Source organism: Hyperolius riggenbachi, chromosome 4 (assembly GCF_040937935.1).
Source record: "Hyperolius riggenbachi isolate aHypRig1 chromosome 4, aHypRig1.pri, whole genome shotgun sequence".
Taxonomy (NCBI): domain Eukaryota; kingdom Metazoa; phylum Chordata; class Amphibia; order Anura; family Hyperoliidae; genus Hyperolius; species Hyperolius riggenbachi.
Window position 1 is genome coordinate 105287111 of NC_090649.1, and position 27022 is coordinate 105314132.

General features: G+C 47.6%; 1 protein-coding gene across 1 annotated transcript; it reads left to right on the plus strand.

Annotated features, from left to right (window-relative positions):
- The first annotated feature begins 142 nt into the window (after positions 1-142).
- TMEM18 (transmembrane protein 18) lies at positions 143-26626 on the plus strand. Its single transcript, XM_068279107.1, has 5 exons — positions 143-241; positions 11410-11530; positions 14756-14810; positions 18562-18655; positions 23172-26626. Exons 1-5 carry the CDS (start codon positions 200-202, stop codon positions 23265-23267), a joined length of 408 nt encoding a protein of 135 aa, XP_068135208.1. The 5' UTR covers positions 143-199; the 3' UTR covers positions 23268-26626.
- The last annotated feature ends 396 nt before the right edge of the window (positions 26627-27022 follow it).

Consider the following 27022-nt stretch of genomic DNA (forward strand, 5'->3'; position numbering starts at 1 on the left):
TCATCCCCATCGATAACTGCAAGATCGCAGCTTCATTCATATTCGCAACAGACACACAGCGCTGTCTCCCTGCTCCCGGAAGTGAATGGAGGAACTCCTGCACTCCCGAGTTCTGCCAGCAGGGGGCAGGCGGTAAGCGGGAGGAGATAGAGCAGGGCAGTGAGTGCGGCCGCTTCCTGGTGACTGTGCGGCGGGGGAGATGGAGCAGCAGGACGGGATGTGGGCGCTGCTGCGCCGGGCGGTGAGTGTCCGGGGGCTGCACTGCTTTGTATAGGGAGGAGGCTGCTCTGCTGTCGGGCTAGTACGCGAGGTCATCCTGCTGACGCTGCTGGTGGGAAGTATCACCAGCTGTATAATCCCTCTTCTTATCCTGTAATGATGAATGGGGGACCTGGCTGGGAACACACACGGCGGGTACAGCGTGGGGGCGAGCAGCATCATGGGAAGGAAGTGCTAGTGATGACGTGTCAGATGCTTTTACAATTAAAAGGACCTAAGCTAAACTATGGAGGCCACTCTGCAGTCTGCTGCTGAGTCTGACCTGTCAGATGTATAATCACTAAGCAAACAGTACTAAACAGCTCACTCAGACATTAAAGTGACCTGCACTGCAGCCAGGCAACTTGTATTGTTTAAAAGGAAATAAATATGACAAAGCCTCTATATTCTCACTTCAGGTTCCCTTTAAAGGAAACCTGAAGCTACTTGAAAAATAGAAGCGTTTCACTTACTTGGGGCTTCTGCAGCCACCATGTGCCCGCGCTGTCACTCAGTGATCCTCTGTTCCCAGAACACCCCCCCCCCCCCGCCGCGGTTAAGTTTCGGTAGCGTAGACTTGTAAGTTAGCGGCACCTGCTGCGCGCTTCTTTGTTCGTGCCCCAGTCGGTGAGAGCGTCCTGCGCAGGCACAGTATGAGTTTTTCTTGCACTGTGCCTGCACAGAACGCTCCTAGCGACAGGAGCGCCAACAAGGATGCACGCGCTTCCATGCAGGGGGACGACGACAACCAGAGGATCATTGTGTGACGTTGCGGGTGCAGGGGGCTGGCAGAAGCCCCAGGTAAGTGAAACTTTTTTTTTTAGTACCTTCAGGTTTTCTGTAAGCTATTCAGCAAACCTGGTCTATATTAACCCATTCAGGTTCCGTGGTTTTCACGTGAGAAATGTTCACCTCCCATTCATTAGCCTATAACTTTATCACTACTTATCACAATGAACTGATCTATATCTTGTTTTTTCCGCCACCAATTAGGCTTTCTTTGGGGGGTACATTTTGCTAAGAGCCACTTTACTGTAAACGCATTTTAACAGGAAGAATAAGAAAAAAATGGAAAAATGCATTATTTCTCAGTTTTCAGCCATTATAGTTTTAATATAATACATGCCTCCATAATTAAAACTCACATATTGTATTTGCCCATATGTCCCGGTTATTACACCGTTAAAATTATGTCCCTATCACAATGTATGGCGACAATATTTTATTTGGAAATAAAGGTGCATTTTTTCCATTTTGCATCTATCACTATTAACAAGTTTAAAATAAAAAAAATATAGAAATATTTCATCTTTACATTGATATTTAAAAAGTTTAGACCCTTAGGTAAATATTTACATGTTTGTTTGTTTTTTATTGTAATGTTTTTTTTTTTTTTTATAGTAAACATTTTATTTGGGTAGTTTTGGGAGGGTGGGAGGTAAACAATAGATGGTACTTATCCGTTAGCCGGGCGCATCCTCTAGGTGGCGACAAAACTCCACTAGAGTTACATTTTTCCCTACTATCCATGTCGGCCTGGAGGGGGAATAGTAATTAGCGCCACCTGCCGGATGCGCCCGGCTAACGGATAAGTACCCAATAGATTTATAATGTAAATGTGTGTTCATTTTAATTTATTTTTAATTTCAGTTGTAGTATTACTTTTTGGCCACTAGATGGCGGCCATGAGTTTTGTTTACAGGACGTCACTCTAAGCGTAACACACGCTTAGAGTGACGCATCGGGGGAGGAACGGCCAGAAAAGGCGTAGCTTCCGAGAGAAGCTGTCGCTTTTTCAGCGAGGGAGAGGAATCAGTGATCGGGCACCATAGCCCGATACATTGATTCCCTGGCTACCGAATCCGCGGCCAGGAGTGCGCGTGCACGCGTGCGATCGGCCGCGGTAGCACGCATGGTTCCTGGACGTAGTTTCTACGTCCAGGAACCAAAATAGGTTAACCTCCCTGGCAGTACGCAGTTTATGAGGTTGCGTCCGCGGGAGGGATTTTTAGAATAAAAGTTGTTTTTATCTTCGTAGCTAGCACTAGGCTAGTTACCTGTGCTCCCCCTGATCGCCGCCGGCAACACTCACCCGTCCGCAGCTTCCCAATTAGCTTCAGTCGTCACTATGGCGACGATCGGACATAACATCATGCGCAGTCCCGATCCTCCCCATAGCGAAGCCTGGAGCTGATCAGGAGGCTGCGCCATTGTGGGATCCCTGGGGGGTATGTATGGCGGCGCGGATCGGGGGGAGAGCGAAGGCACTTGGGGGGGTATAGGTAGCTAGCCAAGTGCTAACTGAAGAATATTGAACAGTTTTTATTTTAAAAAAATCCTCCCGGGGCCATGCGCTCCCCTGGGGCGGCTAGCACTACACTGTTGGGCTTACCGCCAGGGAGGTTAACCTGCTGGGCGGTCTGGACGAGCTCAGCTCGTCCAGTACCGCCGGAGCCTGCCGCTCAGGCCCTGCTGGGCCGATTTGGCTCAAATAAAAAGCAGCACACGCAGCCGGCACTTTGCCAGCTGCGTGTGCTGCCTGATCGCCGCCGCTCTGCGGCGATCCGCCGCGAGCAGCGGCGAAAGTGGGTCCCCCCAGCCGTCTGAGCCCAGCGTAGCCGGAACAAAAAGTTCCGGCCAGCGTTAAGGGCTGGATCGGAGGCGGCTGACGTCGATGACGTCACTCCGCTCGTCGCTATGGCGACGATGTAAGCAAAACAAGGAAGGCTGCTCATTGCGGCCTTCCTTGTTTATTCTGGGCGCCGGAGGCGATCCGAAGAACGCCTCCGGAGCGCCCTCTAGTGGGCTTTCATGCAGCCAACTTTCAGTTGGCTGCATGAAATAGTTTTTATTTTATTAAAAAAAAAAACCCTCCCGCAGCCTCCCTGGCGATCTTAATAGAACCAGTTTTACTGCGCTCCAATACCTCTCACGGAGGATCGCCACCCTATAAATAATCACAGACAAGTGCACATAGTGCCAAGTATTGCTACTTTAAATATAAGTCCACACCACGTGAATGCACTCCTGGGGGTAGTGCCACCACCTTGGGAAGAGTTAGCTTTGGCTCCCCCTATGTGGCCCCACTCACCAGAAGCGCGTCTTGCCACACAGCGTATAAACAGATTCCGGTCAGCCAGGTATTCATAAAAGCAATTCCAGTCTTTATTGTGATGCAAGCTTCAGACAGTGGTTCCACAGCGGCTGCTCGATCCGCGGTATGGAGCGCACGCCACCGGGTCTCCCACTTCCTTGCTGCCTTGTTATGACGTCACCGCGTACCTCACGCTCCGCCCTACGCGTTTCGTCACCGTCGTGACTCATTCAGGGGCTGGAGGACAGCGGTTGACGTCTTCCCTAAAACTCTAAAACCACGCCCACTCCGCCTCCAGGACCTCCCGCAACACCGCCCTCTCTTGCTGCTAGGAGACCAGGTGGCGTGCTGACCTCAATGCGCGCGGAATGCCTTCCATGACATATACATAATCACCACTACAGCCATACTAGTTCAACCTTGTGCAATATACATATTAATACACTCCATGTCCTATATCTCATAATTACCATATTACAAACACTATTGCTGTATAAATACCAATGTTTCTTCATTACTAAAGTGCATTAACCCTCCTATTACCTTATAATCCATCAACATTTCTACCACTTAGCAACAAACGTGGACTCCTTACCCAAAACCCTCTTACCATCATCTTATGATCTTAGAGTGACAGTGCATCATTAATACTTATACCTACAACATAATAGCCTCCAAACTTCATAATTCATCCCACCCCCTTATTCTCCATTCACCCCCAATGGACTTAAAGTGACAGTGCAAATAATGTACTTTATACTTAATCCCTACACCTATTCAGGCCAACGAGTGTGCCCCCCATGCGCCATCCATGCACATGGTGCACACCCCCCGGCATACCATTCCTAAAGTGACAGTGCTTATATATGAAATTGTGAAATACAAAAATATACAAATGCGCAAATACAAAATATACAAATCCTGTAAAATACATGGTGATATAACCGTGAATTGTGCAACTACAACACTCAGTGATTCTACCTCACCCAAAAGTCCCTCATCTATCATTACTTCATTTCAGGCATTGGCAATAAAACAATTTATATCCAGCTCTATGTTTAACCCTTTGGGTGTCATAGTCCCCAACCTATATATCCATTCTGTCTCCTTCCTACAGAGCTGCTGCAGACGATTGGAACCACGCCAATGTGTTTTAACATGCTCGACTGCAGCAACCCTGAGAGAGCTGGGGTCCTTACCGTGACTTTCTAAAAAATGGGCCGACACACTATGCGAAACAAATCCTTTCTTAATATTAAAAATATGCTGATATATCCTCTTTTTCAAGGGCTGGGATGTTCTTCCCACATATTGTAAATTACAACCACACGTTAGCACGTATACCACATAACTCGTGGAGCAGGTCATAAAATTCCTAATTTTGAATTCTTTCTGATTTTGGCTAGAGGTAATGCAATCAACCCTATTAGTATTTGTCTCCCTGCATAGACAGCAGTTCCTACAAGGATAGTACCCTGGTCTCTGCCATGGGTTACTACCCCTCACAGGAGGGTTAACACAGCTTTGGACTAACATGTCCCTCAGATTGGGGGCCCTTCTGTATACAAATTTGGGAACAGATGGTATAACTCTACTGAGCTGAGCATCCTGTTGCAACACATGCCAGTACCTCCGAAATACCCCCTCCACCTGTTTATATTGGCCATTAAAGGTGGAGACGAATGATAAAGGGGGGAATTCCGCTTCCCTCCCTGGCCTTCCCCTCAACAGGTCATTTCTGTCCATGGCTGCTACCTCATTCTCCACCTCCTGAATCTCTTGAGGTGAGTATCCCTTTTGCATAAATCTATCTGACAGAACCCTAGCCTGTTCACGATAATCCCCTACATTGGAACAATTCCTTCTCACCCTTTGGAACTGTCCCTTGGGTACAGCCCCTAACCATCTAGGATGGTGGCAACTTGCTGTTGGTATGAAACCATTACGGTCAGTTTTGCGCTCCATACCGCGGATCGAGCAGCCGCTGTGGAACCACTGTCTGAAGCTTGCATCACAATAAAGACTGGAATTGCTTTTATGAATACCTGGCTGACCGGAATCTGTTTATACGCTGTGTGGCAAGACGCGCTTCTGGTGAGTGGGGCCACATAGGGGGAGCCAAAGCTAACTCTTCCCAAGGTGGTGGCACTACCCCCAGGAGTGCATTCACGTGGTGTGGACTTATATTTAAAGTAGCAATACTTGGCACTATGTGCACTTGTCTGTGATTATTTATAGGGTGGCGATCCTCCGTGAGAGGTATTGGAGCGCAGTAAAACTGATTCATTAGTCTTTTGTGAAGGTGAAGTGACCTTTTTCGTACTGCGAACCCCTGTTGTTTATAAATGCACCATTGGAGCGCAGTGATTTATTGAAGATTGGTAAGACTGTTCACTTTTATTCAAACTGCTGCAAACATGGACATTTTATCTGAATTCAGAAAGCACAAGAACGTGGATTTGGATAGGATTTTTGCTGAAGAACTGCAGTCAAAAACTGATTTAGATCAGGACTTTAAATCTCTACAGCATACTATGGTTAAGGAGCTGCAAACGTGGTGGGACCTTGCTGCACTGCACAAATATGAGAATAAGGGTCTAATCCCTAAAAAATACAGATGGGATATTAGCCCCACTGATGGGGAGGAAAATGCAGAGAGTAATGCAGAATGGTTTGAGTTTGTAGAAGCATGTGGGTTGGGGATGGTAAAATTAATGATCAAGAGAAAGACTAGGAGGTTGGAGAGATTGGGAGGTGAGATCGATGTACTTAAATCCCAACTTGAACCATTTAAACATACAGAGGAGTATCAGTTACGTTCTAATAAATTACAAGAAATCTTGAATAACAATGAAAAAGAAATTATCATAGACAAACAGAAACAGTTTAGTAAAGATATTATGGTTTATAAGAACAATGAAGCCTATAAATGGCAAAAGGCTAAAAGTGTGGATATGGCTGTAGACAAAATGGAGACAGGAGGGGGAGGGGTGGAGGAGGTTGCCAAGGAGGAGAAGGTAATACAGGATCTGGGAGCCAGGCCCAAGGGAGGGGATATAGGGGGACAGGAGCCCAGTAAGCCGTCTGTGCCCAGACCTCAACCCCAAAACCCATACGGACGAGGAAGGGGGGGAGGGTTTGGGAGGGGGAGGGGTTTCAACTATTATCCGGCTAGACCTTTTCACCCGAATCAATCCAGGCCACCTAACGGAGGACCCTATCAGAATTATGGCAGGTACCCGGTGGGAAACCAGGGTGCCCCGGATCTACCTGTTTTTAATAGATACGAACCCCTACAACCTTATGTCAACGAGGAACCCCCCCCCCCCCCCCGTTTTTTCACAAGCCCAGGTATCGCCAGGACGAGTGGTATACAGTACCAATGACCCCCAAAAATGTGAGAAAAAGAGAGCCAGAAGGGGAATCAGAGGAGGAAGGGGGATACAAGAAAAGAAAAGAGTAGGTAAGGGGGAAGGGATCTTTAATCTGAGTGGGGTCCAACTTGAACAGTCAGAAATCAATTTATTGGATAGAGGTTTGAAATATGCTCCAAAGAACTCTTTTAACAAATTCGAGACTTTTATAGATGTTCATAAATTTGTCCGCAAGCTGAATCTTAAAAGATATTTTTTAGATAAAGAGGGCCCCTCCAGTAAGGTGAATCAAGGGGGATTATATACACATACAGATATGCGAAACAACTCTACTTTTAATCCTTCAGAGAATGCGAGTAAGCATGCTATAGATATTTTTAAAAATTTAATACTGGGGGATTTGGAAAAAATTCATACAGCAGAATCTGTCAACTATGATCGTAGGGTGTGCAAAATGTTGAAAGAAAAGGAATTGATTATAAGACCAGCAGATAAGGGGGGGGGTTGTTATTTTAAACGAGGAACAGTATTTTTGTGAGCTGGATAGGCTGGTGGCGGACCAGTCAACATACAGGAAGTTAAAGGGGAACCCTGTTACTGTGTATAAAAAAGAACTAATAGGGTTATTGAAGAAGGGTTTAGATGATGGTATGATCAATGAAAGGGAGTTTGAGCATCTTGTTCCGAGGCATCCTAGGACTCCGATCATATACCAATTACCTAAGGTGCACAAATCAGTAACCTCCCCTCCGGGTCGTCCCATTATCAATGGGATTGACTCAATCACCTATAGATTAGGAGGTTACTTAGACCGTTTTTTCCAGCCGGTGGTAGAAAAATTACCGAGGGTCCTGAGGGACACTACCCATGCCCTAAGAGTATTTGATGGTTTGGTGGTAGAGGACGCGACGCTGCTGGTGACAGCAGACGTCGCGTCCCTATACACCAATATAGACCATGAGGGAGGGATTGGAGCAGTTAGGAGAGCTCTGATAGGAGATAAACGACTTCCAGTTAAACAAATCGAATTCCTTATTGAGCTTCTTGAATTTGCCCTCTCTAGGAATTACTTCTGGCATAAGGGTGAGTATTATGCGCAGATTAAGGGCTGTGCAATGGGGGCGCCGTTCGCCCCCTCCCTGGCTAACATTTACATGGCTGAGTGGGAGGAGCTAGCCATGGGGCTGTGCCCCAACAAGGTCATAGAATGGCGGAGGTTCATTGACGACCTCATAATTATGTGGAGTGGAACTAGGGAGGAGTGGAGCTCCTTTCTGGATAGGGCCAATTCCATGTATGCCAACATAGTGTTGGAAGCAGAGGTGAGTTGGTCTGCGATCAACTTTTTGGACCTCACAATTTTTGTAGATAAAGGTAGGCTGCTCACGAAGTGTTTCTTCAAAAAAAAAAAAACTGACCGTAATGGTTTCATACCAACAGCAAGTTGCCACCATCCTAGATGGTTAGGGGCTGTACCCAAGGGACAGTTCCAAAGGGTGAGAAGGAATTGTTCCAATGTAGGGGATTATCGTGAACAGGCTAGGGTTCTGTCAGATAGATTTATGCAAAAGGGATACTCACCTCAAGAGATTCAGGAGGTGGAGAATGAGGTAGCAGCCATGGACAGAAATGACCTGTTGAGGGGAAGGCCAGGGAGGGAAGCGGAATTCCCCCCTTTATCATTCGTCTCCACCTTTAATGGCCAATATAAACAGGTGGAGGGGGTATTTCGGAGGTACTGGCATGTGTTGCAACAGGATGCTCAGCTCAGTAGAGTTATACCATCTGTTCCCAAATTTGTATACAGAAGGGCCCCCAATCTGAGGGACATGTTAGTCCCAAGCTGTGTTAACCCTCCTGTGAGGGGTAGTAACCCATGGCAGAGACCAGGGTACTATCCTTGTAGGAACTGCTGTCTATGCAGGGAGACAAATACTAATAGGGTTGATTGCATTACCTCTAGCCAAAATCAGAAAGAATTCAAAATTAGGAATTTTATGACCTGCTCCACGAGTTATGTGGTATACGTGCTAACGTGTGGTTGTAATTTACAATATGTGGGAAGAACATCCCAGCCCTTGAAAAAGAGGATATATCAGCATATTTTTAATATTAAGAAAGGATTTGTTTCGCATAGTGTGTCGGCCCATTTTTTAGAAAGTCACGGTAAGGACCCCAGCTCTCTCAGGGTTGCTGCAGTCGAGCATGTTAAAACACATTGGCGTGGTTCCAATCGTCTGCAGCAGCTCTGTAGGAAGGAGACAGAATGGATATATAGGTTGGGGACTATGACACCCAAAGGGTTAAACATAGAGCTGGATATAAATTGTTTTATTGCCAATGCCTGAAATGAAGTAATGATAGATGAGGGACTTTTGGGTGAGGTAGAATCACTGAGTGTTGTAGTTGCACAATTCACGGTTATATCACCATGTATTTTACAGGATTTGTATATTTTGTATTTGCGCATTTGTATATTTTTGTATTTCACAATTTCATATATAAGCACTGTCACTTTAGGAATGGTATGCCGGGGGGTGTGCACCATGTGCATGGATGGCGCATGGGGGGCACACTCGTTGGCCTGAATAGGTGTAGGGATTAAGTATAAAGTACATTATTTGCACTGTCACTTTAAGTCCATTGGGGGTGAATGGAGAATAAGGGGGTGGGATGAATTATGAAGTTTGGAGGCTATTATGTTGTAGGTATAAGTATTAATGATGCACTGTCACTCTAAGATCATAAGATGATGGTAAGAGGGTTTTGGGTAAGGAGTCCACGTTTGTTGCTAAGTGGTAGAAATGTTGATGGATTATAAGGTAATAGGAGGGTTAATGCACTTTAGTAATGAAGAAACATTGGTATTTATACAGCAATAGTGTTTGTAATATGGTAATTATGAGATATAGGACATGGAGTGTATTAATATGTATATTGCACAAGGTTGAACTAGTATGGCTGTAGTGGTGATTATGTATATGTCATGGAAGGCATTCCGCGCGCATTGAGGTCAGCACGCCACCTGGTCTCCTAGCAGCAAGAGAGGGCGGTGTTGCGGGAGGTCCTGGAGGCGGAGTGGGCGTGGTTTTAGAGTTTTAGGGAAGACGTCAACCGCTGTCCTCCAGCCCCTGAATGAGTCACGACGGTGACGAAACGCGTAGGGCGGAGCGTGAGGTACGCGGTGACGTCATAACAAGGCAGCAAGGAAGTGGGAGACCCGGTGGCGTGCGCTCCATACCGCGGATCGAGCAGCCGCTGTGGAACCACTGTCTGAAGCTTGCATCACAATAAAGACTGGAATTGCTTTTATGAATACCTGGCTGACCGGAATCTGTTTATACGCTGTGTGGCAAGACGCGCTTCTGGTGAGTGGGGCCACATAGGGGGAGCCAAAGCTAACTCTTCCCAAGGTGGTGGCACTACCCCCAGGAGTGCATTCACGTGGTGTGGACTTATATTTAAAGTAGCAATACTTGGCACTATGTGCACTTGTCTGTGATTATTTATAGGGTGGCGATCCTCCGTGAGAGGTATTGGAGCGCAGTAAAACTGATTCATTAGTCTTTTGTGAAGGTGAAGTGACCTTTTTCGTACTGCGAACCCCTGTTGTTTATAAATGCACCATTGGAGCGCAGTGATTTATTGAAGATTGGTAAGATCTTAATAGAACGCCAGGCAGGTTAAAGGAATTGCATGAAGGTTGCCACTAATGATCCAATCTTATCATTTCTATGTCATATAAGGGACTGCCCACATTATCCATCCAAAATATATCCATCCAATTTACTCTTCTACTACATAGATTTGGGAAGATTGGATCATTAGTGGCCACCTTTAGGCAGCCTAATGGTGCCCATACATGGTACAATTCTATTATCGATTAGATAATTTTGTTCGATTATTCCGTTAGATGGAATATAAAGATTTTTCCAGCATGTCCGATCAGATTTTTATTGAAAAAAAGGGATAATCTATTCTTTTTTTTCTTGATCAAAAAAAGTTTCTTTAAACTTTGATTCAATGGTTTTGGTCGAATAAACGGGAAAATTGAACGTTTTTTATTGCACCGTGTATGGGCACCTTAAAGAGGAACTCCAGTGAAAATAATGTAGTAAAAAAAGTGCTTCATTTTTTACCATAATTATGTATAAATGATTTAGTCAGTGTTTGCTCATTGTAAAATCTTTCCTCTCCCCGATTTACATTCTGATATTTATTACATGGTGACATTTTTACTGTGGGCAGGTTATGTAGCTGCTGCTAGCTGTTTTGGCTGTTAGACAGCTGTAAACAGCTAATTCCTGTCTGTGAACATTGTTACATTGTGACAGTTTGCCCAGAGTACCGCGGTACTCAGAGCTTCTTGTGGGAGGGGTTTCAGCACAAAATCAGTCATACAGCGCCCCCTGATGGTCTGTTTGTGAAAATCATTATATTTCTCATGTAAAAGGGGGTATCAGCTACTGATTAGGATAAAGTTCAATTCCAGGTTGGAGTTTCTCTTTAAGATTACCACCTTTCTCAGGGTCAGATTAGAGCATAGTGCAGATTGCAGAAGGGGTAGTGAATAAGTTGTTGTTCTTAGTATTATACATTGTAAAACGCAAGTAACATCACAAACACATACATTCCTTACTGTGTAGATATCCTCGTTTAATGTTTCCTGTGTGTTGTTTGTAGCCTATTGACTGGACAGAGCCGTTTGTGATTGGACTGGTGGTGTTCCATATACTCTGCTTCATAGTGACTCTCATTACCTTCAAATTCTACAAGTTCCAGATTGCCCACTTTCTGCTAATGGGTAAGCAGACCTTTGTTTTCATTCCATCAAGTTACTAACACAGAATTCTTCATTGTAGGGTGTAGCAGGTCGAATGCGTAAAAAAGGGCGCAGGAGCCCTTACCGAAACAATAAAAGCCAAGATTTGTGGCAAAGAAGGGAAATTTGGGTGTGTGACAGGTGCCGAAATGTATCTCTGCCGCAAATCACAGCTTTTATAATGAGCCTGATGTACTGCAAAGAAGAAGGCCACATCCACTATATAATGCCTCAGTTTGCATATCCGCATGGCTCGGCACTTGTGATTCAATTGGGTGCTTCCGGGGCGCAAAATGTACCTCCTTTGCCACAAATCACGGCTTTGCAGTGGGGGTGGGTTCACTTCTACAGGCTTGCCTAACGCCGATCGGCGTGCAGTCCTGGGGGCATGTTTTGCAGGAGATTGCACGCGCCGTCAGGAGATCGTGATCACCGTTAGGAGACTGTTAGACGGCAAAACTGATGTCTATTTAGACATCGATCTGCGATCTAAGGCAGCGCTGTACTGGGGACAGCCATGTGACACGGCTGTCCCTCTGGCAGGCTCAGGTGATCCACCAGGGGCGTAGCAATAGGGGTTGCAGAGGTTGCAACCGCATCGGGGCCCTTGGGCCAAAAGGGCCCCCAAGGGCCCTCCCTCAACTGCAATATTAGCTTTTTATTGGTCCTGTGCTCATAATAATCACTTCTATAGATACTTTGAATAGTGGTAATCCTTAAACTGTTCCCCATCCCCTTCTTGCACCTCTGACACTGTAGTTGCCATTGGCAGGTTTTGGAGCGCCGTATCAATTGTTATGTATAAAATGCTTGGGGGGGGGCCCCAATGTAAAACTTGCATCGGAGCCCACAGCTCCTTAGCTACGCCACTGTGATCCACTGTCATAGGCTGATGCTTATGACAGCCGATCACAGTGATGGGAGGTAGGGAATGTAAAAAAAAAATAGCAAAATATATTTAAAAATAAATAAATAAATAAATATTTGTATAAAAATAAATAAACATCCCAGCGGGAATCAGAGCACACCAACAGAAAGCTCTATTGGTGGGCAGAAAAGGGGGGGGGGGGGTAACTTGTGTGCTGAGTTGTACGGCCCTGCAGCGAACTCTTAAAGCTGCAGTGGCCTAATTGAAAAATAACCTGGTTACTAGGCGGGGTAAAGCCTGTGGTCCTTAAGTGTGGGGCAGTTGTGTTGGTGTTATGCTGGATACACACGGTGCGTTCCCGCACTCGATTTCCCGCTCGATTCCCGTCGATTCGCTTATTTCCAACATGTCCGATTTGCATTACGATGGATCGTTAGGTCGATTCGCATGTAAAGTATGCCAAATCGACCTAACGGTCCATCGAAATGCAAATCGGACATGTTGGAAATTAAGGAATCGAGCGGGAAATCGAGTGCGGGAGCGCACCGTGTGTATCCAGCATTAGGCATAGGTGGAGAGATGTCTTAGGGTTAGGTATCAGTAGAGGGAAGGGTCTGTGTGAGAGTAGGGTCAGGGTAAGCATTGTTATCTATAGTGAGCTGCTTCTTTGGCCCCAAGCCTGTATGACACGCGCCATCTTCTCTGTCTGACTGGCTGCTTCTGACGGCTTTTGGCATTCCCAGCATTGTCACGCGCACACCCCAATGCATGCTGGGAGTTGTAGTCTGTGGGTGCGAGTACCCTGAAATATGTAGTCCGTTGATGTGAGAGCTGTATTCACATCTACAGGCTACATGTCCAGTGCCGGGACTACTCCTCTGGCCCCCCTCCCATGCAACCTGCGCCATCTTCTTGACCTGACTGGCAGCTTCTTCCAGCTTGCTGTGTGACACCGCAGAGTTAGAAAAGCTGGAAGAAGCTGCCGGTCAGGTGGAGAAGATGGCGCATGCTGTATGGGAGGGGGGCCAGAGAAGTAGCACCCCGTTGGTAAGTCACAATGCTTCACCCCAGCACTATCTATGGCACAAGCCATTACGAACCTCCCTTATGGGGGGTTCATTTTTAAAGAAAAATAAATCCAGTACTCAGGCCACTTTACATTCCAAATAGATTAGGTAAAGCGTTGGTCTTCTCTTCCACCTAAAACTCACCACTTTTGGCTCCCTATGGACAGGACACTGCATCCACCACAACAACATGCAACAATGTATATATTCCAGGTCTGTGGAGTCGGTACAAAAATTTTCCGACTCCTCAGTTTCTGAAACCACGACTCCGACTCCGGGTACCCAAAATTGCTCAGACTCCTCCACTCCGACTCCTTAGGGCTCGTTTCCACTGTTGCGGTGCGGAATCGCCTGGATTCCACCACGGACAAAATCGCATGCGGATGCGTTTCCTCATGATGTTTTCCCCGCGATTTCGCATGGCTAAGAAGCAGGTGAATTTAACCATGTCACTGCCTGTGTAAATTGTCATAGCAGTACATGCGAAATCGCATGCGAAATCGCGGGGAAAACCGCATGACCAAGCCGCATGCGATTTCCCTATTAAAAGCATTGAGGACGATTCGCCCGCATTCCAGCCGCACGCGAAATCTGACGGCTCTGCCGTGCAGATTTCACCCGCAAGACGCACAAGTGGAAACAATCCCATCCACTTGTATTGCCTATGCGAATCTGCATGCGGTGCCTGCATGTGGATTCGCTATAGTGGAAACGAGCCCCTAGGGCTCGTTTCCACTAGAGCGAATCTGCATGCATTTTCTGCATGTAGATTCGCATAACCAATATAAGTGGATGGGGCTGTTTCCATTTGTCAGGAATTCTGTGCAGAAAAAAATCTGCACGGCAGAGCCGTCAGAATTCGCATGCCACACACCTGCACACGAATCGCCGCTAATGTAATGTAATAGGAGAACTGCAAGCATGTGAGTTTTCCGGCGTTTCCGCGTGAAAACCCATGTCAATGCTTGGCGCATTGACATGGTTAATATCGCATAGCGCAAACCGCGAGCGATTCCGCGCGAAAATCCGCATGGAAACGCAAATGAATCCGCACCCGCATGCGTTGAAGCGTTTTCTGTGACGGGATCGCAACGCACAAGTGGAAACGGGCCCTTAGTCTAATACTTAACAGGGCTGTGGATTTTGTACAAAAATCATGCGACTCCCGACTCCAACTCCTCAGTTCATGAAACCACGACTCCGACTCCACAGCCCTGATATATTTTGCTATATTTCAAATTTTATATCTGATATTTAATGTTGTTTTTGCAGTTGGGTTGGTGAGCTGTGCGGAATATATCAATGAATTTGCGGCAATGAACTGGAAGTGAGTAAAATTTGTTTCTCATATTCGATAAAATATCCTCGATCACAGAAAGCAAATTTCCATAGCCTGTTATCACTAGAGATGGATTTCAGTTACACCTGCACATAGATGGGATTGCTCTGTGTCAGTGGACTTAGTCAAACTAGGACATAGGTGCCCATTTTCTTGGCAGTTTTTCCAATGCAAAACCATTATTATACTGATGTGAAAATGAGTGCTGTGGTACATTATGGGGCAGTCAGGGCGCTGTAGGCACAGGTGGCCGGGGCGCTGTAGGCACAGGTGGCCGGGCAGTGGGGGCACGAGACATTCGGGCGGTGGGGGCACTGTACATACAGGCGGTGGGGGCACTGTACATACAGGCGGTGGGGTGTTGGGGGCACTGTACATACAGGTGTTGGGGGCACTGTACATACAGGTGGTCGGGCAGAGGGGGCATTGTAGATACAGGTGGTCGGGCAGTGGGGGCACTGTACATACAGGCGGTCGGGCAGTGGGGGCACTGTACATACAGGCGGTCGGGCAGTGGGGGCACTGTACATACAGGAGGTCGGGCAGTGGGGGGGCACTGTACATACAGGCGGTTGGGCAGTGGGGGCACTGTACATACAGGCGGTCGGGCAGTGGGGGCACTGTACATACAGGCGGTCGGGCAGTGGGGGCACTGTACATACAGGCGGTCGGGCAGTGGGGGCACTGTACATACAGGCGGTCGGGCAGTGGGGGCACTGTACATACAGGCGGTCGGGCAGTGAGGGCACTGTACATACAGGCGGTCGGGCAGTGGGGGCACTGTACATACAGGCGGTCGGGCAGTGGGGGCACTGTACATACAGGCGGTCGGGCAGTGGGGGCACTGTACATACAGGCGGTCGGGCAGTGGGGGCACTGTACATACAGGCGGTCGGGCAGTGGGGGCACTGTACATACAGGCGGTCGGGCAGTGGGGGCACTGTACATACAGGCGGTCGGGCAGTGGGGGCACTGTACATACAGGAGGTCGGGCAGTGGGGGCACTGTACATACAGGCGGTCGGGCAGTGGGGGCACTGTACATACAGGCGGTCGGGCAATGGGGGGCACTGTACATACAGGCGGTCGGGCAGTGGGGGCACTGGACATACAGGCGGTCGGGCAGTGGGGGCACTGGACATACAGGCGGTCGGGCAATGGGGGGCACTGGACATACAGGCGGTCGGGCAGTGGGGGCACTGTACATACAGGCGGTCGGGCAGTGGGGGCACTGTACATACAGGCGGTCGGGCAGTGGGGGGCACTGTACATACAGGCGGTCGGGCAGTGGGGGGCACTGTACATACAGGCGGTCGGGCAGTGGGGGGCAGTGGACATACAGGCGGTCGGGCAGTGGGGGGCAGTGGACATACAGGCGGTCGGGCAGTGGGGGCACTGGACATACAGGCGGTCGGGCAGTGGGGGCACTGGACATACAGGCGGTCGGGCAGTGGGGGCACTGTACATACAGGCGGTCGGGCAGTGGGGGGCACTGTACATACAGGCGGTCGGGCAGTGGGGGCACTGTACATACAGGCGGTCGGGCAGTGGGGGCACTGTACATACAGGCGGTCGGGCAGTGGGGTGCACTGGACATACAGGCGGTCGGGCAGTGGGGGGCAGTGGACATACAGGCGGTCGGGCAGTGGGGGGCACTGGACATACAGGCGGTCGGGCAGTGGGGGGCAGTGGACATACAGGCGGTCGGGCAGTGGGGGCACTGGACATACAGGCGGTCGGGCAGTGGGGGCACTGGACATACAGGCGGTCGGGCAGTGGGGGCACTGGACATACAGGCGGTCGGGCAGTGGGGGCACTGGACATACAGGCGGTCGGGCAGTGGGGGCACTGGACATAAAGGCGGTCGGGCAGTGGGGGCACTGGACATACAGGCGGTCGGGCAGTGGGGGCACTGGACATACAGGCGGTCGGGCAGTGGGGGCACTGGACATACAGGCGGTCGGGCAGTGGGGGCACTGGACATACAGGCGGTCGGGCAGTGGGGGCACTGGACATACAGGCGGTCGGGCAGTGGGGGCACTGGTCATACAGGCGGTCGGGCAGTGGGGGCACTGGACATACAGGCGGTCGGGCAGTGGGGGCACTGGACATACAGGCGGTCGGGCAGTGGGGGCACTGGACATACAGGCGGTTGGGCAGTGGGGGGCACTGGACATACAGGCGGTCGGGCAGTGGGGGGCACTGGACATACAGGCGGTCGGGCAGTGGGGGGCACTGGACATACAGGCGGTCGGGCAGTGGGGGGCACTGTACATACAGGCGGTCGGGCAGTGGGGGGCACTGTACATACAGGCGGTTGGGCAGTGGGGGCACTGTACATACAGGCGGTTGGGCAATGGGGGGCACTGTACATACAGGCGGTCGGGCAGTGGGGGGGCACTGGACGTACAGGTGGTCATTTGCAGCATGGATTTGCCGTCACCATTAACAGGTGGGCAAGAACCATTGTAGGCAAGCATTCATTCAGCAGTTTTCCGGAAACTCTCATTGAATCTGCACCATAGCTCCTAAACGCTGGGACCAAATGCAAGTGGCAGAGGTAACCGTAATGGTGGCAGGTCATCAATGTGTATCTGACATAATGAATGCATGAGCCTTATAAATGTGGTCTTTATGAAGCAAGCTAGCTACCTAAAACCGCATGTAAGTGCAATCCGCATACACGCCCCCCTACGTGGTTTCCGGAGTAACATGGGTGCGTGTGTGTGACGTCACACGCGCCCACGTATACGCCAGCAACCACATGGAGCGCATGTATGGGGATTGCAGACGGGGCCAGCAGAGGACACGGACAGGTAAATTATAGTGAAGGGGGGGGCATTTGATATTCGGGGAGACAGAGTTGGGTAGGCGAGGAGGCATATGTGGCATCACAAGGCCGATTTCATGCTGTAATCGATTAAGAATCAGCCTGCAGTGTATGGGCAGCCGACAGATCTCTCTGCAGTGTTCTCCCCAGAATTTTTTTCTAGCTGGGTGGCATGAAATAGTAGCCGGGTGGCATAAAAAAAGTAGCCGGGTGGGGCGAGATGAGAATGTAGGGCCAGTGCTTCTGTGAGCAACTCTGCTTACCGCATAGGAGGAGGTGAGCCGATGACAGCCGGGTGGTCACCAAAACTAGCCGGGTGGAGCACCCGGCTAAAAGAGCCTGGGGAGAACACTGCTCTGTGATCAGATTCGATCAGAGAGATTTGTCTCTTGGTCAAGATGTGTGGCTACCTTTAGCCTCACACATGCTAAATTAATTTTGGCTGAGTCATTTTGGCACCATCTTGATGGCAGCCTCCTTAGTACTTCCTGTTCTGACGTGGGATAAATCTTTAGAAAAAAAGACAGCAGTCCAGTGCAGAGCGGTAAATCCTGCTAGGTTTTCATTGCTGCCCCACATCTTTTTTTTGGTTGGTGACCATAAAGCTTCCATCAACACAAGGTGGTGGAACAGGAAGTGTGGCAACAACCTAGCAGAGGTCGCAATGCTACCGCACACCATACTGAGGTAGCAGTTCTATTTTGGCTGGGGTTGGGTATTCCAATCTGTACCATTCTAAAAAAATCCGATATGAAATGTATACAAGACATTAGTCACTACATTTGACACTGGGAGATTGTGTGTTTATTCTACTTCAGTAGCAAATATACAGCAGTGAACTAGTTTGCTATTATTTTTATTTTATTTTTGCCCAGTTTCAAAAAAACCTGTTCTATCTTCTTTGTTTCAGAAAGTATTCCAGACAGCAGTACTTTGATTCCTCTGGGATGTTCATATCATTTGCTTTTTCAGCACCATTACTGCTCAATACTATAATAATTGTGGTAAGTAGTCTTCAATTCTCAGCGATTCTGAAGACGTGAAAATTGTATAAAATGTCTTTTATAACATTTTATAACATTCGTGCATTGAGAACCAAAAATATGATAATCTATACAAACTGAAAGTGATATGAATGGTTAAATGCCTCAGATTTGAATAACGATTGACTATATACTTTTACAAGCAAGTTTTGCTGTAAGGCATTCATACTTACTGCATAAAAGTTTAGTGACACTGAAGCGATTAAAAACAACGAATGTCCTGTGTGTATAGTACAGATAATGAATAGAACATTAGTAGCAAAGAAAAGACTCTCATATTTTTATTTTCAGTTATATAACATTGCATCATTCTGTCATATTTGCAATTACAAACCACACACTGTATTTTAAACTCTGAAACAGTATTTTAAACTAATGAACCTCTGAACTCCCCTGCCATAAAACCTTATCTGAAGCTGCCTCTCCCTGTTTCCTTGATGTATAAGTGCTTCAAAAAACAGTTATATCTCTGAACCAAGTTGGGTCACAGAGCTCAGAGAAGCTCTTTTGCATAAATAACTGAAGTTTCTTATTTCTTCCTGTACTGGAAACAATATGAGACTCTTCTTAGCTGTACTACACATACAATTCATTATCTCTTAAATTTATTTTCACTTCGGATTCCCATTACGATGTACAATTTTAAACACATCAGATAGATCAGAAATCTATCTGATGATCTACCTGCTGCTAATCTAACGAGTGGATGGCCTGCATCAACCAATATAACACTTCAAACTCTGCCACAAAAAAATAAATAAGAAATGGAACATCCTGATGTGTTTTGTGGTCAAAGACCTGCTTCAGAGGGCTTCAGTGCAAGTACATGCGTTTCCCACTTTGAGACCCTAAAGCTAATGGATCAGTAAAGTGAATGGTCGGCACTCCAGTTATTATTTTTCGGACTATAAGATGCTCCTGACCATAAGACGCACCTAAGTTTAGAGGACAAAAGCCTGGGGGGGAAAAAGAAATAATAAACCTGGTGCATCCGTGGAGAAGGAGCATCTTGTTGATTATGCCCCCTTGTACCTCACGCCACCTTGTACCTCTTGTGTTTACGTGTCGTCCCCTTGTCCCCAGATGTTTCTGCTTCTGTCCTCCATGCCCCTTTGTATGCCTTTGTGTCCTCCTCAATGCCCCTTTGTGCCCTCTTTATGCTCTTTGTCCCCCTGCGTCGTCCTCTTCATGGGCACAGTAAGGGGAGTCCCCGGCATTGCGGTGGGTGAGAGGTTGGTATTGGCAGGTGTTCACGTGTCAGGAACTCCCTGTTTTTGGACTTTTTTCCCCCCACTTTTTGAGGAGAAAAAAAATACAGTAATAAGTAATCTTTATTGCTGCATAATCAAATATTCCAACATTTCGAGATAACCCAAGAGATTGGAGAGGTACACCGGCACTAGATGATTTGGCACAACTGGGAGAAACAGGTGCAGTAGCTGTGCTTCTAGATGTACAGCTCTGTTAGTGAAATGAGAAATAACAGAATCCGGGCACCAACCACGGGCAATGATGCAGAGTCGTCTTTAATCCATTCCCAGCAAATCTGACACTAAAGCTTCATACACACGTTTGACCACAGTTCTCAGTAATGAGGAATGACCTGTTGGGCGAGTAGGGTTAAGGGTAAGAACACACTAGGCCACAGCTGTCGAACTCCAGGCCTGGAGGGCCAGATCCACACCAGTGTTTAGGATGGAATGAGAAAGAGAGGAATGTGTTCTACCTGATGGACCGCACCTTTCCTGATTCCGGCTCATCAATTAATTTGACCTGTGTCAAAAATGTGTGAGGACCTCAGCCCTCGACGGACCGGTTTGACATCCCTGCACTAGGCAGAAACGCTAGCGTTGCAGAAAACGCCGCATGAAAAAATGCATGTTTGCGTTCCTGCAATGTGAGTTTTTAAAAACGCTGGTCTTGCATATTTTTCCAAAACTCATCTAAAACGCACATAATGGAAATCAATGGCGACAAAGAGGTATTGCTTTTTAGTTCATTTTTTATGTGTTTTGTATGTGTTATAACCAAGTTTGATGATGTATTTCCCCTTCATGCTGAATTCCTAGTGATTTGCATAAAATGCATAAAAAAACCGCATGCAAAACGCATATGTGATTTATATATACGAACTGCAAACACATTAAAACGCAGAATGCAAGAAAAACGCATGTGCGGGTAAAAAACCCAAAAGAAAAACTAGCAGGAAATGCAGCACACACTGCCTAGTGCGTTCCTACCCTCAGGAAAAAAGAGGCACAACAACGTGAAAAAACACGGATGACAATAATTGTCCATGTAGCCAAATTCATCCAGACAGATCTGTTCGGACGATAATCTGTGTTATCCATTTGAAAGTCGTTCCTGATGGGCGATGATACATAATCAACACAGTGTAAATTCTCGCATTTTATTAGTTAAGTCCTTCCATGTCATGAAGTTTTTATTTTCCGCTAATAATCTCAGTGTTCTCCCCAGAAATTTTTTTCAGCCGGGTGGCATGAAAAAGTAGCCGGGTGGGGTAAAATGGGCGTGGCCATGACATGTGCTGGAAAATGGGTGGAACCATTACATGGGCGTAGCCAACTGTAATGTAACGGTATAGTGAGTAAGTAGGTCAAGCTGTGGCTAGTGAGGTGGGTGGGTAAGTAGGTCAGGCTAGTGGGGTGTAGGTCAGGCTGGTGGCGAGTGGGGTGGGAGGGTTACTAGGTCCGGCTGGAGGCTAGTGGGGTGGGTAGGTAGGTCAGGCTAGTAGTGGGGTGGGTGGGTGAGTAGTTCAGGCTGGTGACTAGTGGGGTGGGTGGGTAAGTAGTTCAGGCTGGTGGCTAGTGGGGTGAGTGGGTAAGTAGTTCAGGCTAGTGGGGTGGGTGGGTAAGTAGTTCAGGCTAGTGGGGTGGGTGGGTAAGTAGTTCAGGCTAGTGGGGTGGGTGGGTAAGTAGTTCAGGCTGGTGGCTAGTGGGGTGGGTGGGTAAGTAGTCCAGGCTAGTGGCTAGTGGTTCAGGCTGGTGGCTAGTAGGGTGGGTGGGTAAGTAAGTCAGGCTAGTGGGGTGAGTCGGTGGGTAAGTCAGTCAGGCTGGTGGCTAGTGTGGTGGGTGAGTGGTTAGGTAGGTCAGGCTAGTGGGGTGGGTAGGTAGGTCAGACTAGTGGCTAGTGGGGTGGGTAGGTAGGTCTCCCCTCCCTCCCTCTCAGATAGCATGGCAGCAGATCGCTCCTCACATTGATCCTCGGCTGTTCCCCAAAGGTCTCCCCGAGCTTCAGTACCTGCTCCGTGCTGCCAGACAGGGCACAGCCCTGCTGATCACCCGGAGCACACCATCCACCTCTGCCATCCAGCGCCGTGCTGCCAACCACTGCGGGCCGGGTATATATATATATATATATATCTCATAGCCTGCACATGGAGCAAGACGGATATTCATCCGTCAGTGAGCTGCGCACATGCCTGTCTTTCCACACACGTCCCTGCCTGCAAAGCTCACAGACATGCACGCGGCACACGGCTCTGCAGAAGGCGGCTAGCGCTAATGTCACGCCTCTTGTTTGCTAAGCATATCAAAGTACGAGCTCGCCGGGAAGCGTGAGATCTCGAGTGTAGAGGGGAAGCAGCGCAGTGACAGCCGGACACTTGCGGCTCGCGATGACAGGGACACGCAGATGTATCAGCCGGGCAGTGACTTATTTTACTTGGGCTCGGAGACAACGGGACATGCAGTCTCATCAGCCGGGCGGTAATTAAACTTACCCGGGCGTGCCGCCCGGCTGATTGATCCTGGGGAGAACACTGAATCTGATCAGCATATCATTGTTGAATTCAAATTTGCTATTTTGCCATCGCATTTGCATTATCGCCAGAGATCGTTAGTTCAATACCCGGTGGTTGAGCGTGTGTATGAAGATTAATTCTTACATATGATGATATACATGCCTTCACATCGTAAGCTTGTTGACATACAACCTTAAAGGACATCCAAGGTGAAAATAAACTGATGAGAAAAACAATTGTAACTGATGAAACATTTTTTTTTTTTTTTGATATCCCACACTTTTATTTTATATTTAAATCTATTTTTTAAGTTTTTTTCACTGTTTCATTGTCTCTCCTCAATGACACTTTCATTGAAGACTAAAGTCTTTGAATTATTGACCCTTTCTATCTCATTCCTGCTCCAGGAAGCCATTTACTGACAGGAAAGTGTTCTATGGCTGTAATTACTTATCATTGAGGGTTATGCTATAGTCTGACATAGTCCGACTTGGACAGAAACTGTCACTTGCATACCTGATGTTTAACTCTTTCAGGCAGAGAACACAGCCTGGTTATTTGTGTGCTAGGCACTGTACATACACATGTCTATCTCATCATGTCACATGTCACCTCAGTTGTCCTTTAAGTCCAAGGGTTTTGTGTGTGTATCTGTGTGTCCATGCATTATGTAATGACTGGTTACCCATGCCTGTGTTTGCCTTTGTACAACAGATTCATTGGGTCTATAAAACCTTGACTGTAATGACAGAACTGAAAACATTGCAGAAGAAAAAGAAAAGTGAGAAAGAGAAAAAGAAAGAAAACTGACCATTATGAGACTTATTCCAACTTGGGCTGTCGAAATGCCATGCAATGCATTGTGGATAGTAAGAACACACAAGGCTTCACCAGCTACAGTTACTGCAGAAGCTGAACTGCCGTAACAACTGTACTGCATGTTCCAGAAGTGTAAACCATGTGATTGAACCTGGCTTTGGTCATAGGTGTGCGGCCTGCAACATTACTTGTGGCTCTGACAAGGCTCCTCTAGACCATCCGTTGTAAAAGTCCCTTAGGCTGCCACTATCTCTGCCCAGCCTCTCTCTGCGATGAACTGTTTGTGGTCAGCACAGTAGATTCTGAGGGCCAGTTTCCACAGGCGCGGGTTCCGTGTCGAATCCGCAGAGTTTCCCCACAGGCAAATCACGCGGGGAAACTCTGCCATAAGGTATAATGGCACTGCCGGGCCAATTCGCTTGTGCTAGCGATTAGGCCGACATTGCCATCCAAAATGGTGCGGGAGGCTGCGAATCCCATAGCCGTGCATGGCAGGACTGATGGGATTCGTCTCGGTATCCGCACACCAGGAAGTGATGCTGCGCATCAAAAGTGGAAACGGGCCCTGACAGATTCTGCTGTAGTTAAAGTGCTGTCCACAAAGAGCTTGTGCTTCGCCAGCAGAGGGAGGAGGCGGACTGGGTCAGGTGATCTGTTCTGGCAGTGAAAGACTGGCCTTTGTCCCCTCCCAGCTCATGACCAAATATTTGTTTATTTTCTACTTTTAAGACTTGAACATCACACACTGTTTTAGGTTACATTCACATAAAGATGAATTTTAAACTTTTAAGCACCACTGTAAATGTGCACTTTGTCTTGCTGGCAAAAATATGGTAAAACCACTTTTTTTCCTGTAATGCTGTGCTGTATCAAAAGATTGTGGGAACAATATAATTTTACAGAAGACCTTAGCGTTGCTAGATTGCTAAGATTGATCACTGCCCAATTACGGTACACCTGTCATTTGTAGGGACTGAATGACCACTGCCACCTACAGAAATTGAGTGACTGTTCAGTATTCTTTCAGGTTGAAAAAAGATAATAAAACTGTGCTTAGGACATAAAGTGCAATCTCAATAAGTGGAGCGCAATGATAAAAAGTCACTTAAACTTGTAGAGGTAAATAGATCAGATATGATCGCGCTACAATCTCACAGTCCCATAGGATGTATAAAACTTCCAGGTAATCTTCCAGGACAGCTCATCCACGGCCACTGTGTTCACACTTAAAAAAACAAAACAGAGTTCCATAGGGTAGTACTGTAAGACTCAGACTTCCCCCTTCACCAGCAATCGCTATACACCAAGGTGAATTCCACACCCAGTTTACAGGCACCAAATGAGTGTAAGGCACATTCCCCCAACCCCCCCCACCCAAACAGCCCGCACTCACCCAGTTAACCTCTTCAACCAGAGGTATGTATAAGTGCTCAAAGGGGGTCACTACAAGTTCAGCGATCAGCCGTATCCTTAAAAGGGGGTCCACTACAGACCTCAGTCAGATCCAACCACTAGGACTCAAATTAGTAGTATATAGTGAAGTGCAGTTTAACCTCCTTGCCGTTCTAAAAAATCCGGCAAGGAGGCAGCGCTGCACTTTTTTTTATTTTTATTTTTTTTAAATCATGTAGCGAGCCCAGGGCTCGCTACATGATAGTCGCTGAGCGGCGGCATCCCCCCACCCACTCCGATCGCCTTCGGCGATCAGAGTATTCAGGGAATCCCGTTGAGAATGGGATTTCCTGCAGGACTTCCCCGGTCGCCATGGCGACCGGGCGGGATGACGTCACCGACGTCATGGACGTTGTGACGTCAGAGGGAATCCCGATCCGCCCCTTAGCGCTGCCTGGCACTGATTGGCCAGGCTGCGCAGGGGTCTGGGGCGGAGGGGGGGGGGGGGCGGCGCGGCGGGTAGCGGCGAATCGGCGGCGAGCGGCGGCGATCGTGTACTACACGCAGCTAGCAAAGTGCTAACTGCGTGTAGGAAAAAAAAATTATGCAAATCGGCCCAGCGGGGCCTGAGAAATCCTCCTGCGCAGGTTACCCCGAAGTGTGTTCGGGATAACCGGCAAGGAGGTTAATAAAATAAAAGCAAAACGGTATTGCACTTACAAACATCAGAGGTAAAGAGCGTGATAACAAGTGGTGTTCCCGGGACACCGCTCCCAATGCATCTGCCTCCGCCTGTTCATAGAAAAGCAAGCCAACGCTGCCATAGACAGATCCCTCTCCTCGCACCTCTCAAGGCTCCGCCCTACGTGTTTCGACCTGGAAGTCTCATCAGGTTGACAGGCTCTGGCAAAAAACTGTAGCTTCAATGAGCGGCTTAGGCAGGGGACACACTTGTCATTCAGTTTTCTGCACACTGTGTGTGTTTGTATGCAGAAAAACTTGCATGTTTTTTTCCCAACTGCTAATTGATAGAAAAAACCTGACAAAATGTGAAGAACTATCTTGCAGGAGGTTTTTTTTTTTTTTTTTTTTTTCTCTGCAAAAAAAGCATAAGGGCCTGGTGCACACCAAAACCCGCTAGCAGATCCGCAAAATGCTAGCAGATTTTGAAACGCTTTTTCTTCTTTTTCTGCAGCGTTTCAGCTAGCGTTTTGCGGTTTTGTCTAGCGGTTTTGGTGTAGTAGATTTCATGTATTGTTACAGTAAAGCTGTTACTGAACAGCTACTGTAACAAAAAACGCCTGGCAAACCGCTCTGAAGTGCCGTTTTTCAGAGCGGTTTGCGGTTTTCCTATACTTAACATTGAGGCAGAAACGCATCCGCAATCCAAAATCTGCAGCAGCCCGGGAGTATGCGTTTCTGCAAAACGCCTCCCGCTCTGGTGTGCACCAGCCCATTGAAATACATTACCCAAGCAGATCCGCACCCGCAAGCAGATCGCAAACCGCAGCGGAAACGCTCCGGTGTGCACTAGGCCTAAGTGTGAACTAGCCTATTGATTAACAGGGTCAAGTTTGTCCCCTGCCTTATGTAGACAGACACAGAGCCTCTACCACATCTGTTCCCCAGTTCCTTTTACACCTGTCTCCTAATGCTCGCTCTGGTTGACCTGTGGTATTACCTGTAATGTTATGCAGCTTGAACACGAACAAATCAAATCCTGTTAAGGCAAAATTTGATTGGTCCATTTTCAAGTGCATAAACGTGCATACAAAATTTGTATTACCCTACATCAACTCAAAATGATTTGCATCTCATTGACCATCCCTACCTGGCGGTAATAACACAACATTTGTAAAGTGCTTTTCTCCTGTAAGACCCAATGTATTTTTGTAAATATTACTTTTGTATTGTACTGTTTCATGTTTTCAAATATTAAATGTAAAAATTTTGATAAATTGGTCTTGTGTACTAAGCTAATGATCCACATTTCCTGAAACTGGTTTAGTGTGTGTGTGTGTGTGTGTGTGTCATTCTTAAAGTAAACCTGAGACACACACACACACACACCTCCATACTCCTGGAGTGTTCTGCGAACAGTACTACTGCGCAGGCGCAGAATTCTCTCAGCCATGGGAGTGGCGTGGGCGGGACTGCGTCTGCACTGACTGTACCCGACTGGTAAGCCTAAGGGGGCATCTACCAGACAATCCAGGAGGAGGACGTTGGCGAAGGAGCAATTGGCGTGGAGGGGGCTGGAGGAAGCCCCAGATATGTATAAAACTTTTAGACTCTGTCGTCTCGGGTACACTTTAACAGGTAAGGGATACTGTTAAATCAGGTTTATATTGCAA

Excerpts from the sequence above, each read along its gene's own strand:
- TMEM18 (XM_068279107.1), top strand. The coding sequence starts at position 200 with ATGGAGCAGCAGGACGGGATGTGGGCGCTGCTGCGCCGGGCG. Across the intron at positions 11,531-14,755 it reads TGCCCACTTTCTGCTAATGG|TTGGGTTGGTGAGCTGTGCG; the intron begins GTAAGCAGACCT and ends TTGTTTTTGCAG. Across the intron at positions 18,656-23,171 it reads TCAATACTATAATAATTGTG|ATTCATTGGGTCTATAAAAC; the intron begins GTAAGTAGTCTT and ends TTTGTACAACAG.